General features: G+C 47.0%; 1 protein-coding gene across 1 annotated transcript in view; it reads right to left on the bottom strand.

The window, feature by feature from the left end:
- Window positions 1-1111: 1111 nt before the first annotated feature.
- The window catches only part of LOC102516314 (carcinoembryonic antigen-related cell adhesion molecule 6-like), a 41357-nt gene continuing 27887 nt past the window's right edge, over window positions 1112-14581 (bottom strand). The window contains 8 exon segments of the mRNA XM_014550920.2: window positions 1112-4421; window positions 4678-4719; window positions 5137-5168; window positions 5483-5535; window positions 6512-6632; window positions 12802-13027; window positions 13029-13081; window positions 14066-14425. Coding sequence (XP_014406406.2) covers window positions 4332-4421; window positions 4678-4719; window positions 5137-5168; window positions 5483-5535; window positions 6512-6632; window positions 12802-13027; window positions 13029-13081; window positions 14066-14425 — 977 coding nt within the window. The 3' untranslated portion in view covers window positions 1112-4331.

The raw sequence follows: 14581 nt of genomic DNA, 5'->3' as shown, positions 1-14581 counted from the left end.
ACAAAGATTTTATAAGGCAATCATCATAAGAAATACTTCAACAATCAATTATGAATTCCTTTGAAAAAATGGAAAACATCAGAAAAATATGTTATAAAAAGGAACTAAATGGAAATTATAAAACTGAAAAATACAGTAACTGATACATCCATATTCCACATATATATAAATATAAACTGCATTGGTGGACTCAGTAGTAAAATGGGGATGGTAAAAGATAGAACCAATGAGCCTGAATACAGATCAATAGAATCTACTGAAAAATAGAGAGAAAATAGACAGGAAGAAAATGAGCAGAGTCCCAGAGCTCTGTGGGGCAAAAACAAAAGGCTCTAACTTTGGTACCATTTTAGTACCAGAAGCAGAGCAAAAGAAAACATGGACATGGACAGAAAAAGTTTTTTTTTTTTGGGGGGGGGTAATTAGGTTTACTTATTTACTTATTCCTAGAGGAGTTACTGGGGATTGAACCCAGGACCTCGTGCATGCTAAGCATGCACTCTACCACTTGAGCTACACCCTCCCCCAAAAAAGTATTTGAAGAAATAATGGTTCACGAAACTGAGTGAAACTCAAAATAGGATAAACCTAAATGAAATTCACACTAAGACACATAGCAAACTTCTTTCAAAAATCCAGAGAAACTACCCATTTCCTCTTAAGGAACTCGAATTTAAATGACAGTAGATTTTGTATCTGAAAACATGGAGGCCAGAAGGAGTGGCACATTTTTCAGTGTTGAAAAGAAAGGACTGTCAGCTAAGGATTTTATAGCTGGCAAAATTGTCTTTTGGGAATGAAAGAGAAATCAGGACATTCTCTGATGGAGGAAGACTACAAGAATTTGTTGCTAGCTGACCTATCCTTAAAGAATAGCCCAGAGAAGGAATGTCCAATTCATCCTTTTCTGTTGCTTAGGCTTAGTGTTATATCTAAAACCTAACCAAGTTTAAAATAATTTAAATCTCTGGCAATAATAGACCACACTAGAAATCAGTAACAGAAAGACAGCAGGAAAATCTCCAAAACACTTGGAAGGTAAACAACATATTTCTAAATAATCTATGGGCCAGAGAGGAAGTCTCAAAGGAAATTAAAAAAATACACAGAATTAATATGAATAAAAAATAAAATAATTAATATGAATTTTAAATAACACCACCATTTGTAGGATGGAACCTTACGTAGTGCTGAGAGGGGGTATTTACACAACAAAATGCTTACATTAGGAAAGAGTAAAGTGCTCAAATCAATCATCTAAGTTTCTACCACAGGAAACTAGACAAATGAGAGCAAAAGGAACCTAATTCAAACCAGAAGAAGCACCGAGGTGACCCTTACACTAGATACCACAAGGGGACGAACGGGGCCCGAGCCACTGGGAGGGGTAGGGCTGAGTCTGGAGTGTCAGCATTGGTTTTGTGGGTGGGATGTGATTGGGAATGAGCGAGAAGGGGATGCCTGTGAGGGCCCCAGTCTTCCTCTTCATTCACCTGGCGTTGGCGGGGGGGGGGGTCACAGGCAGATGGAGAAGCCCTCAGGTGTTAGGTTTTACCCGGGAGATTTGTCTTCATGTTCCACTAGTCTCTCGGGAAAAAGGTTTGCTCTGCTGAGAAGGACACCAGGTATGGGGCTCAGCCTGAGAGAGTTTTCCAGAGGCTCTTCTCAGCCCTGCTGTCTGGGGAGCTCAGCTGGGGCTCCAGAACAGGAGGCTGTGCTCAGTGGGTGCTCCAGGCTGGGTGATAGGTATGTTTCTAAGGTCAGGCACTGAGGGTCAGGTGTTAATCATGAAACGGTCCCTCCATATTGTAGGTAAGACAGTTTCCTGACACTCAGGGGTGGGGAGATTCCCTGGGAGGCCTGTGTAAGCTCTCGGCTTCCCCAGGGCCACACTCTGGGTGCAGCCTTCAGCCATGTGGGAAGTTGTAATGGATGTACCAAAAAGTTAATATCCAGACAGGTGCAAAGGGTTCACAATTAATAAATAAGAGTAAGTCAAATTATCCCTTTAAACATTCTGCCTCACTGTATTTTTCTCATAGAAAGAAGAGAAATGGGGGGTGGGGGTGGGGAGCATGTCCAGCCATCCCTTCTCCTTGTGTCCTCCTTGCTCCAGCCCCTGGGATGAGCACAGCAGAGACACTCTCCTTGGTGCTGACGAACGTGAACTACCCAAGGGCTTGGCTGTTGTGATCTTTGATTTGCATCTGCTTTCTTTTCATTACTAAAAAAATGAGCATCACTAGAAAAGAAGAGGTGAAGAGAGCTGCAGGGAGTGTGGACTGGCCTCATCTCCTTTTTGGGGGGCAGTGAGGGTGCTGTAGACTTCATGGAAGGATGTGACACCTTCCATGAAGGATGACCAAGTCCAGGCTGCCCATGAGCAGTTTGTAGTGAGAAAAGATGATGACCATGGCCTTGGGAGATGGGGTAGACAGAACAAAGCTCCGTCAAGGGTGTCCACATTCATTCCCAGAATGTAAGAATATGCCTCATGATAAAATAAACCTATAGATTAAATTAAGGATCATGTGATTGGGAGATTACAGTGGATATCTGGCTAGACCCAATATAATCACTTTATAAATGAAAGAGGGAGATAGGAGAGGCAGAGCCAGAGAAGGAGATGTGATGATGGAAGCAGAGCACCAAGAGATTTCAAGATGCTTTGCTGCTGGCACTTTAAATGTGGAGAAAGCGGCCACAAGCCAAGGAAAGCAGGCAGCTTCTAACAGCTTGAATGGCAAGGAAACAAAAGTCTAGCCTGGAGTCTCCAGAAAGAACAGAGCCATACTGACACCCTGATTCATGTGAGTTATGCCACTAATGTTGTGATAATTTGTTACAGCAGCAATGAGGAACCACAAGAGGTGTCACTTTGTCTAATCCAAGATTGTGTGCATGTGGAGTCAGCAGTAATTTATATCTAAATCATGATGCGAAACTTTGCAGGTTTTTTCCTTTCCTCTCATCTTACGAAAAATGATACTTGGGCATTGAGAGAACATTCTTGTGAACTGTGGGTTCTGCACCTTAGTGGGCAGACTTACTTTATTTGTGCAACTGTGGGCACCTGATCCAAGTGAACCTTGATCCAAGTGAACAGCACCTATCCCAGGGCCCTCAGGGAAGGACTGAGAAATGCTGACCCTGGTGTGTGGTGGGGGCTGCAGGTAAGGCCTGGGTGGAGAGGGCCTGTGGGACACTTCAAGGAAGAGACAGTTTGTCCCGTTGCCACGGGAGCCAGGGTGAGTTTAGGTAGAAGGAGCCCCGCACTAAGTCGTGGGCTCACATGTGGGGAGAAGGCTGAATTCACTAAGATCCACATCAGAGAGCAAATTGGAAACCCATGGGAAGTAGATGGTAGAGGCCACGGGAAGTGCCTGGAGGGTCTTGCTCAGGGCATGAATTCTGGGTCCCACCCACCTTGGTTACTTTGATAACTTCTGTGTTCCCCCAGAGGGTACGATGTCCTGAGGGTTGGCCTAGGGACACAACAGAAGCCATGGACAGAGTAGGCATCTTAGATCTTGGATTTGGGGACAGGCAAGTTCATCTGAGGCAGCCACCAGTCGGGGCCACCAGGGCGTGGTGAGGAGGGCCAATGTGTTCAGGACACCAAGAGGCTGCAAAGGGGCCTCACCAATCATATCTGCCCAGCCCATGGCTGCTCCTTCCTGGCTTCTGTTCTAGTGGCCCTCAGATGGCTCCACATTCTGTGTTTCAGAGACTCAAGGAGCATTTGCCAATGAGCAAACACTGGGAGGTGTTCATGACCCCAGGCCAGTGTGAGGACAGCTGAGAGCCCTCCTGGCTGGGCAGGGGCTCTTGGGATCCTCCCTCTCCTGTTAGTACGGTCCCACCCCATCTCTACACACTCACCCCAAACTCTTTTCCAGGGAATAGATAGGGATGTGGGGTAACTTAGAGCTAATACTTTCACTGTGGGACCCAGGAGAGAATGGAGCAGAGTTTCAGGTGAATTTCTGCCCAGACAAGATCCCATGGGCAGGAAAAGGGCAAATGAGAAGGAGCTCTTTATTCAGATCTCTCAGGGGGCCCCAGTGGGTTGCAGGCCACTAACTTCTCACTAACACTAACTTCCTCACTAACCTGGGAAGCACCCACTTCCGGGGGGGATGGGAGATTGAGTCTTGGTCCATCCAGGGCTCAGGGCAGCCTGTGGGGTCTCCAAATTCCAGGAGGGACCCTGACCCTGGGCCCAGGTTCCCGAAATATCCTCCAGGCTCAGAGCTGGTTATCTGGCTTAGGCTCTACCTCCTGATCCTACCTGGAGTCTGGGGTCTCAGCAGGGTCCCTCTCTGCCGCCCTTAAGAAGCATTTCTAGGAAGAGATGAGGAAACCACATCTGCTTTGTGATTGAGCCCACAGTAAATGTCTCTGTCAGAGTGTAGTAGTTCCTGTAAAAGAAAGAAGAGGCTTCTGAGCTCATGCAACCTTCTCAGAACATGACCTAGGAGTTCCCAGGCCCTGGGCCCCCAGGGCTGCTCTGCCGGGGGCCTAGTTGTGCTGGAGGTTCTCTTGCCCCAGACCCCTCCCTCCTCTTCATCCCTTTTCCATTTCTGCTGCTGTTTCCTGGACCTCCAAACACAACCAGGGGGCATTTCCTTGGGCCCCTTGGGTCCGTGGGACCAGAACATTCATCCCCACACTCACCTGGTAGATGGGAACAGCTGGCTTAGGGTCAGATTGGGAAGCCTGGGCAAGGGAGAGAGCAGGACAGGGAAGGAGAGTCATTTCTCCTCAGGAGTGACCAGCTCTGCCTCCCGAGGAGCTGTCTCCAAGCCTGAAGCCCCCACCACCAGCCCCACCTGGGCTGTATCCCCCGTCCTTATCCTGGGACCCCTGCCAGAGGATCCCCATGCCCACTGTGCTTCTAGCTGGACTCCAGGGTTCTCCTGAGGCCAACAGGGGACCAGTGCAACCTCAGGACAGGGTGGTGGGTGGTCCTGCCCCTGAAGTGGGCCCAGGTCCTGGCCAGGGTGGGTTTGTCTTGTCCTGGCTACTCCAGGGTGAGGGGTATCTGTGCTGTGCTGCAGGGTTGGACAGTCCTCCTGCCCTCAGTCTGTGCAGCTGGGACCCTGGGGTGAAGAGACACGGAAGGGATGTACTTACCAGAGAGACAGAGCTGCCAGAGGGACCATGTCCTGGGAACAGAGACAGGAGTTAGCACCCAGGGGTGAGGAAACTTAGACCCACCCAGCCAGCAGAGGCTGGGGGTCCAGCTCCCAGAAAACCAGGAGAGAAAGAGCACCACCCAGGGAGAGACCCTCTGCAATTTTAGGGTCCATTGAGGGCAAGGAGATGACCCATGACTCAGAAGGCATAGGTCAGGCTGAATAGCCAATCGGGGTGCCCCGCGCTGAAGCCCCAGGGGAAGGGTCAGAGGCCCTGGGGGTGACTGGCAGCGGTGGACACCATGGGGCAGGACCGGCCACTCCCAGGGTGAACAGATACTCACCAGGGGTGGACGCTGGGGGGCAGCGCACTCTGTTGTTCTGCAGGCAACTATGGCTAGGAAAGATCAGGCTTCTTTGTGAGCAGTGCAGGGAGAGGGCACAGCTCTGGGGTCAGAACATGGGACAAGGAAGGTCCCTTTTCCAAGCAGGGAGTGGGGGAACCTCCTTTCTCCACCAGTGCTGCTTAGAAGAGGAGGGCCCAATAGAGGGGAACTGAGGAAAATCCGTAAGAAGCCACACCTGTCCTGGTCCCAGAGGGGAAGGACCCACAGGCCAAAGCAGGTCCAGGAGAAAGTGGCCAGAGAAGGGACAAAGGATCAAATAAGGAATTAGACCAAAGGCTTTGACTAAGTGGGAGGGTAAGGCCCACAAAGGAGAGCAGGGCCAAGTGGGGAGCTAGTGCCTCTTGGATCTCTCTGAGTGCAGTGCCGCTGCTCTGACCACCTTCCTTCAGACCAGGGGATGCTAAAATGTGGCCATGGCCTTGACCTCCACCTCTGTCTGCCTGGGAATGAGGTGTAAAGGACTATCCCACGATCTGCTGTCCTGGCACGTTTTTCTATCTCACATGTCAGGGGCTATGGTTAACACATCTGCCACATGGGGACATTTGACCGCCCCCCCCGCCCCAGTCTGTCCAGGCTCCACTCCCTGCTGTGTGACCTTGGCCAGGATGACCCTCAAGTCCTGATGCTGTGAATCCCTTTCATCAGGGTGGTTGTATTTAATTAAACAGCAAGAGGTCCCGTTTACTGAGTATTTACTCTCTGCCACACAGCTGCATGTCTGCTCCAGGACAACACTGAGCAGGCGGGGCCTTCACTGAGCCTAATTTATAGATGAGGAAGGTGTTGAGAAGACGTCCCAGGTCAGCATCTGGTGGGGAGGAGTGAGTGGATGACAGGGAATATCCACAGGGAAGTTAGGAGGCCGTGGAGAGTAAGGCTCAGAATCTGAGGATTGGGTGTCCTTCCTCCTCAACTAGGGTCAGACTGGGGAACAGAAGTGGCATCTGGGAAATGCCATTGTACCTTTTAATCCTTGCAAGGAAATAGAAACACCCCAGGGCAGCCACCAGTACCACTGCAACCAGGATCCCAACCACGATGCCAACAATGGCCCCCGTGCTGAGAGCTGGGGTGATTTCTTGCCCTAAAAGGAGGAGAGAGAGAGAGTGAGGGGAAGTGGAGTCCTGACTCTGTTGGAGGGAAAACCAAGAGAAACCTTCTGGGGGAGAGGGCCCGGTGAGGGAGGAAGGAAATGCAACTGAGGTCTGTGTGCAGCGTGTGTTTTGCCATCACAATTTCTTCCAGACTTTCTCACCGCAGGGCATTGCATCATTTTCTCTTCCTCACACTTGAAATCTTGGACTTGATCTATCTCTTCGTTCTCCCACATGAAGTGAGTTCCACGTCTTGTTCAGTTGCCGTTTAAAGTCTCTTCTTCTCTCACATCATGTCCCTTCTCTCTGTATCTTCTTTCCCATCACTCTCGATGATCTTAGAGGGCAGGCCCTTACCAGTCCTCTCAATGCTTATCAGTAATAATAATATTAGCTGACTGTTTCCAGTTGCCTTCTGTGTGCCAAGCACATTCATCTGCTCTGATCCTTCCACCCCCGTGAAGGAGCGGGATCATCCCCGGTGTGCACACATAGACCCACAGTGCTTAAATCAACCAATGTAGGTCATAGAACTGGGAAGTGATAAAAAATTTTTAATCAAGTTCTGCTTGACTTTACAGCTAATAACAAGAATGTTAAGAAACAAAATAATACTCGTTGAAAACATTACTTGACTTAAGCCTACAGGCTGTTGGGTGGGGCCAGGTCTTGGTGCCAATGACCCAGGCAAGATGTCAGCCTCCAGGAAAGTTCATGCGGCTGAATTCTCCCCAGACTTCTGCCACCAGCTTTTATGTCCCCTGGGCTCTCCCACTAGTAAAAGCAGCCAAATGATCACCTTTACCTTTGCTAGTGGAGGCGTGGCCACCATTTGGACCAGTGAGACAGAGCCCAAAATCATATTATTTGGAACCGTGTGGTCCCCCAGAAACAGTGATCCCAAGGGGCTGAAGAAAGAACTAAATGAATTAGTCAGTGCTATTGAAGAACGTTTTTTCCAGCCACAGAAGTATAACCTGCAGCCAAAAGAAGAGTCAAATATCCCAGCCTCGGACATAATTACATTTACTTACAATTAAGCTGAACCTGATTTCTGTTTTTATTAAAATTATTTACTTATTTTAGTGGAGGCGCTAGGGATTGAACCCAGAACCTCCTGCATGCTATACCACTGAGCTATAACCACTCCCATGAACTTGATTTCTTAAGCAATAGTTTTGCGGGCCAAATAATTTAAACTATTGCTTAGAGTATTTGTATTTTTAAATAGGCTTACATTCTTCCTTGTTTTATGTTTGAACTTTAAGGTAACTAATGAAAGATGGCCAAATCTAAACAAACAAACAAACAAAAAACCAACAACCCCAAAACCCCAAACAAACAAACAAAAAATAAAACATTACTTGAGCCCTGACTGTGTAGGACCCTGTCTAGGCTTTAATCTCATTAACTTCCTAGAAATATCCTTACAATAGCTCTAAGATCCAGCTGTTCTATTCTGGTTTTACAGATGAGAAAACTGAGGCTCAGGAGGTCGAGTGTCTTGCCCATAGTCAAACAGTTGGTACAAAGAATAACCAAACAATGACAGCATTATCCAGGTTTCCCATGCTCAATTAAGCACGTTCTAGAGGCTCTAAATGGAGACTACCCACGTTTTCATTACTTGCATTTATTACACATCCACTTCCAGTGAAATTACGAGAGAAGCAGTAAAGATGGTGAAGGTCACTCACAGCACTCAGCTGGCAGATGGGGTCATAACTGCAGACATTGACCTGGGGGAGACTTCACACTGGTAAGACCCTGAATCCTCCCTCCTAATACTGCTGATGGTCTCGGGACAGCTTCATCCTCTCAGAGAGCCATAAACTCCTGGTCACTGATTGATCAAGCACTGTATCACTGGGCCAGTTTGGGTCCAGGCTGGAGGGCTCTCAGGGGAGTTCTGAGGGGAAGGGCTTGACTACTGAAGAGGGTGATCTCTGTCTGGTTCCTGGTCATGTAGAAGGGGAAGAGTGTATGCCAGCCTTGTGGACAAGGCCAGTCCCTTGACTGATGCCATCTGACAGCTCCTTGAGATAAGCCATCACCTTCCTCCACAGTGTCCACAACTGCTTTCCTCTCTGTCCTGTTTTCCTACTCCAAATGTACTTGTCTGAGATTGACCCAGATCATGTTACAATCAGTGCCCATGACTAAAACGTGTCCTTAAGGTGGGAGGATGGCTATCCCCATATTGGGCCTGTCTGAGGAGAACCTCCTTCTCAAGAAGGAAATGTTCTTACTCTTTGTTAAATGATTTACTCAGGATTGAGGAAAACCTGGAGCTGAAGTGTCAGAATTGAAATTAATAGTTTACCTGATGGGTTCAACTGCACATTTGAGCAGATAGAAGAAAGGCTCATTGAATATGAAGATAGGAAAAATGAAATTATCCAGACTGGGGAGTAGAAGGGGAAAAAAATGAAGAAAAGTGAACCTAGCCATAGGAATATGCAGAACTCCATTCAAGTGGACAAACATGCCAATAATGCATTCAAGTTTTCAATGTTCAAAATTGAAAATTATGAATCAACACATCAAAGAATGTTAAAGAATGCTAAGAAGAATAACTTAAAGATGTACACACTGTGACACATTATAATCAAAATGTGAAAGGCCAAGGAAAGAAGGAGATGATTAAAGCAGCAAGAGAGGAATGATTTATCATGTACAATGGATCTTCAGTAAGACTAAAAGCCAATTTCTCATCAGAGACCATAGAGGCCAGAAGGCACAGAGATGACCTACTTAAAATCCTAAAAGAAAGACTGTCAGCTAGGAAAGCTATATACAGAAAAACTCCCCTTCAAGAATGAAGGAGTAATATAAGACATTTCCAGATAAACAATAGGCAAAGGAGTCTGTTACTCAGATATGTGCCATATATGAAATGTAAAAGGAATCCTTTAAGCTGATATGAAAGGACATTAAGCAGTAACTCAAAGCCATGGGAAGAAATAAAGAACACTGGTAAAGCAATTCCATAGGTAAATATATTATTTAAGCCATTATTATTGCCTCTTCCTTGTAATTGTTCTTTTTCTTTTTTATTTCAAAGGCATTTCATAAGCAACATTTATAAATCTATGGTAATGGGCACATAATGTATAAGTATGAATGAAACTTATGATCCCTAACTGTCTAAAATGGGAGGAATGCAGATGTAATATACAGTGTTTGTATATTACAGAATCTCATTTGGTATTATTTCAACTAGGTAGTTAAGCATTTCAGATGCTAATTGTCAGCTCCAAGTCACCACCAAGAAAAAAACTAGAATAAATATGGGAAAGGAAAGAAGGAAATCAAAATGGCAAATAACAAAAACAAATCAGCTAAATAGCAGAAAAGTAAGTAATGGAAGAACAGAGGAATAAAAATCACATAGGACATACAGATAACAAATAGCTAAATGGCAGAAATCCCTCCTTATCAGTAAGTATTTGGATTGTAAATGGATTGAATCTTCAAATTAAAGATAGAATGGATAAAAATTATGACCCATCCCTATGCTTTCTTTAAGAGACTCATTTTAGGTACAAAGACACAGAAGATGGAAGTAAGGATGGAAAAAAATATTCCACACAACAAAAGGAGAGCTAGGGTGGCTATATGCATATCTGATAAAATTATATCTAAGTCAAAAAAGATGATCAGAGACAAAGTAGGGCCTTCTATATCAAGAAAAGTTTCTATTCATCAAGGAAATATAACAATTATAAGAATATATGCACCTAACAACAGAGCACCAAAGTTGTGAAGCAAAAATTGACAGAACTGAAGGGAGAAATAGACAGCTCTATCATAAGAGTGAGACTTCAACACCCTATTTGGATAGAATAGCAAGACAGAATTTGAATACAGGAAATAGAAGATGTGAAAACACCGTAAACCAATGAGATCTAATAGATGGATACAGAACACACCATCCTGAGAACTGATCTTGTGCAGGGCATAGTACTCAGTGTTCTCACTTCTCATTGCAAACAACCACCGCCTATCCCTGTGAGGAAGTGGTGTCACTTCCCCTGCAGAGATGACGGTGCAAGTGAGGAAGACAAGTGGTGGGATCTGGAGTTGAATGTGACAGTAAGCCAATAATAATGACAAAGCCAAGTAACATACTGAATGCTTACTGCCTGAATACATGTCTGCTACATGCTTTCCACCTTCACTTGACTGTCTCTTCACAACAGTTCTATAAAGTGCATCATAAACACTATTGTACACATAAGAAAAAGGAGATTTATTTACTTATTTTTGTGGAAGGGGAGATAATTAGGCCTACTTAATTATTTATAGAGGTGGTACCGGAGATTGAACCCAGGACCTCATGTATGCTAAGCATATGCTCTACCACTTGAGCTATACCCTCCCCCTAGAAAAAGGAGATTTAGACTTTAATAACTTATAGGAGGTGATGAGGGTCACTCACAGGTCACATCCAGGCTGAGGACGTCACTCTTGCTGGAATAGCCCAGGTTGGAGACCTGGCACTGATAATTCCCGGCATCCTCCCTCCTGACAGGGTGTATGGTGAGGGTGCTGTTGCCCTGGGACAGCTTCATCCTCTCTGTGAGCAACAGACTCTGGCCATTGAAGAGCCAGGAGATGGAGATCCCAGTGTCATTTGTAAGACAGGTCAAGAACATGGTATTCCCATGTTCTGTGACAGTGGTGTTGCTGGCTTGGATGGAGGGCTGTCCACTGGGCTTGTGGAGAAACAGAGGAGGTGACTGGCTGAGAGAGGATTTGTGGCCTGGGGCTGAGCTCCTTCCCGAGAGATCTCAGCCACTCCTGGGATCCAGTCAATTCTGTAAAGGTGACCCAAAGGACGGCCTGAACCTATGAAGAAGGCCCTGAGTCTTCATTCAGGTGACAATCTGAAAGATGATTACACATCCCCTCTGACCTCCAGATCACCTCAGGGTGACCCTTGCCTGGTCCCCCTAGACATCTCTGTACTATCAGCACCGGGAACCCCTTTTCAGCCCATGTGCCCAGGAACCTCATCATCAGGTAGAAATTTTCCCTCACGCCTCCATGTGACCCTTTCCTAAGGTCTTCTGTGACTTCATAATGCCAGCCCCTCTCATCTAGTGTATATACACATCTGTGTATGTCAGGGAGGCAGGCGCTCCACGTATCGGGCCAGAACAGCTTTACATTATTAGGGAAAGTGTTCCTTTTTGCGAAGTAACTTAGTAGAAAATGAAGATGGTCCAGTTAGTTTTCATGACCTTAGGACCTGGAGAATTTCCAACTAAATGATTTCTTAATCTGAAGAAATCTCTTATTCCAGGTCTGTGGATTGAATATCACAGTGAAAGATGTCTCTAGAGAGCAGTGGTTATGGTTTTAACAAAAGACTGTACACTTAATCCTCCTATAAATTATACTTTTTGGCCACTGTCCTGTGGCACACAGCTTGGTACATAACTAATTTCAGGGTACTTTTAGAAAATCAGAGAGATCTCCACCCAAGGTCAGTCCAAGTAGTCCAGGGACCACTTGCCAGAGACTGACTTTTCATAAGTGGTGCTATCCAGGCCAGTCACAGAATATAGGATTTGCTATTGTGTGGCATGATGCGGGGGTACAGAGCTCCTGTGTGGATTGCTGGGGTCTCCCGTTGATAAAGCAAGATCATTAGTGGCTGGGATAGAAGCTTGTGGCAGGAGAGGCTGAGGTTTGCCTCTGGATGTTAATAGGAGTCTGAGGGGGAAATGACAGGGTGTCCCTGCCACTTGCAGCAAAGTGCATAAAACCATGGGTGATGCAATCAGAGGGAAGGGAAGGATCCTGGTTTGTGTTAGGGCCAAAGTGTCCCTCTGAGCTGGGTCACAACCTTGTCTTAAAAAGTCCCAACCAGACCCCTCATGTTCACTCACCCTGAGTCTGAGACATTAACCTGATTCTCCCATCACAGGATGGTGATCCTGAGCCTCTCAAGACAGGAGCAGCTGTTCCCTCCCAGTCTTGACTCAAGGCTAGGCCTGCCCAGATTTGCCTGGGCCAGGAAGTCATGGCCAGCCTGGTATCCACGGGTGAGGGTCCATGTACTTGGACCTGAGGGGAGTGGGTGTGGCCTGGCCTCTGGCTGTGTAGATTCGGGCAGGCTACCTGGGCCACATAGAAACAGAGATTACTCACAGAGGAAATTCAGGGTGAATGGGTCACTGCGGCCGGCACTCACTGGGTTCTGGGTTTCACACACATAAGGTCCAGTGTCATTCCTTGTGACATGGAGTAAAGTGAGAGTCCTGTTGTCCTCGGACAGTTCCAGCCTGGCGCTGTCAGGGAGGCTCTGATTGTTGATCCACCACATGTAGGTGGTGTTCTGAGTCTCAGGTTCACATGTTAACACTACCGTGTCCTTCGTGCTCCAGGGGGTTGAGGTTGTTGCTGGTGACGACAGGTGTGGGTAACTTCGCTGTGAAGATAACAGAGAGAACATTGCCTCTTTTATAACTTTGATTCCACCAAAAGCATCTTCAATCAGAGTCGTCATCTCTTAACCTCTAAGCCAAACTGAGTCCTTAAAGAATAAGGCAGGTCTGTGTATCACAAGACAAATGCATGAAACTCTGAGCTCACTGAACATACGGCCACCTGCTATATGTCTGGGAGGAAGCACAGACTTCCTCAAGTGTCAATTGTGCAGCAGCATTTAGTTGTGGAAACAATAAGATGGGAGTCAGAGACCATCTGGCGCCTGTCCTGGTTCTTCACTGACCAGCTTCATGAGAGGGCCCCCGGGCTGAGTCTTCATGGACAAGTTGCTGCCAGGAGTATCTTCTCTCCTCTGCTCCTCCCTGGGGACACTGACTTTCCTTTGGAGACTCCAAGTCCCCCAGGGTGGTTGGCTGATGGCCTGGGGATCTCATCCATCTAAGCTCTCCATACTGAGTTTCAGGTGAAGGACTGCTGCCCAGATTTGGCTCTTAGGGCTGAGCCCTGGCTGGTGACCAGCTCAGAAACCTGGAGACCTGGAACAAGCTCCCCAGGGCCATGGAGTCAGGAGCCCTGGGACTGGGGCTGCGGGGGTGGGGGGGACCCGAGTGTCTCTGTGAGGATCCCAGGGGACCCTCAAGCCAGGCCCTTATTGAGTCCTACAGGGTCTTCCTCAGGGTCATGGTCACAGGGAGGGGCCCAGGGGGTTGGACTGAGACTCCTCTCCCTCTGCTGAGTACTCCCATCAGACTGGTCCTTCTTTTTGCACAGGGTGTCTGCAGGGTCCAGATTCCAGGAAAGGATTCTAAACCTTTGAAATTTTTCTCCAGTGTGTGTCTTGCACTAAATTTTCAAACCCCAACATGGGAGTAATGCAGAGGGGGATGGAGCCACAGTCCAGGCCTGTAGGTCCTGTGTGACATCACACCACCCTGCACCCAGAGGTCAGAGAGGAATCACTCACGGAATACTCGGAGTTGTCCAGATGCTGCTTTAGAGTCAAAGTGATTCGTTGTAACAATTATAGTGTAGTATCCTGTGTCGTTCTGAAAGACATTCTGGAACAGCAGAGACCCATTGGCGTATATCGTCTCTCGGCCGCTGTATGCAGGCCCTGGTACATTTACTTGAGAGCTTACTATATATGATGCAATTTGTTGGCTGTTTTCTACTTTTTCTCCTTTGAACCAGCCATAGCCTAGAAGATCCTCTGTCACATTGTAGACAAGTAGAAGAACATCCGTCCCTTCTGCAGCATTGACTGGCACTGATTCAATACTGAGTTGGGTAGTGGTGGGCAGGTTCCAGAAGGTTAAGAGTGAGACTAGGAGGGAAGGGAGAGAAAGCAATTCATAATCTCACCTATAAATTGGGATGGGAAAAAGAAGCCCTGGGTCCTGAGCAGGTCTCTTCATCCCTCAGCCTTGCTATGTGTTTTTATAGTGTGTATGTGTGTGTGTGTGTCTCCTACTGGTTCACA

This window comes from Camelus ferus, chromosome 9 (assembly GCF_009834535.1).
Source record: "Camelus ferus isolate YT-003-E chromosome 9, BCGSAC_Cfer_1.0, whole genome shotgun sequence".
Taxonomy (NCBI): domain Eukaryota; kingdom Metazoa; phylum Chordata; class Mammalia; order Artiodactyla; family Camelidae; genus Camelus; species Camelus ferus.
Note: the sequence above shows the minus strand (reverse complement) of the source record. Positions and strands in the feature narration are given on the sequence as shown.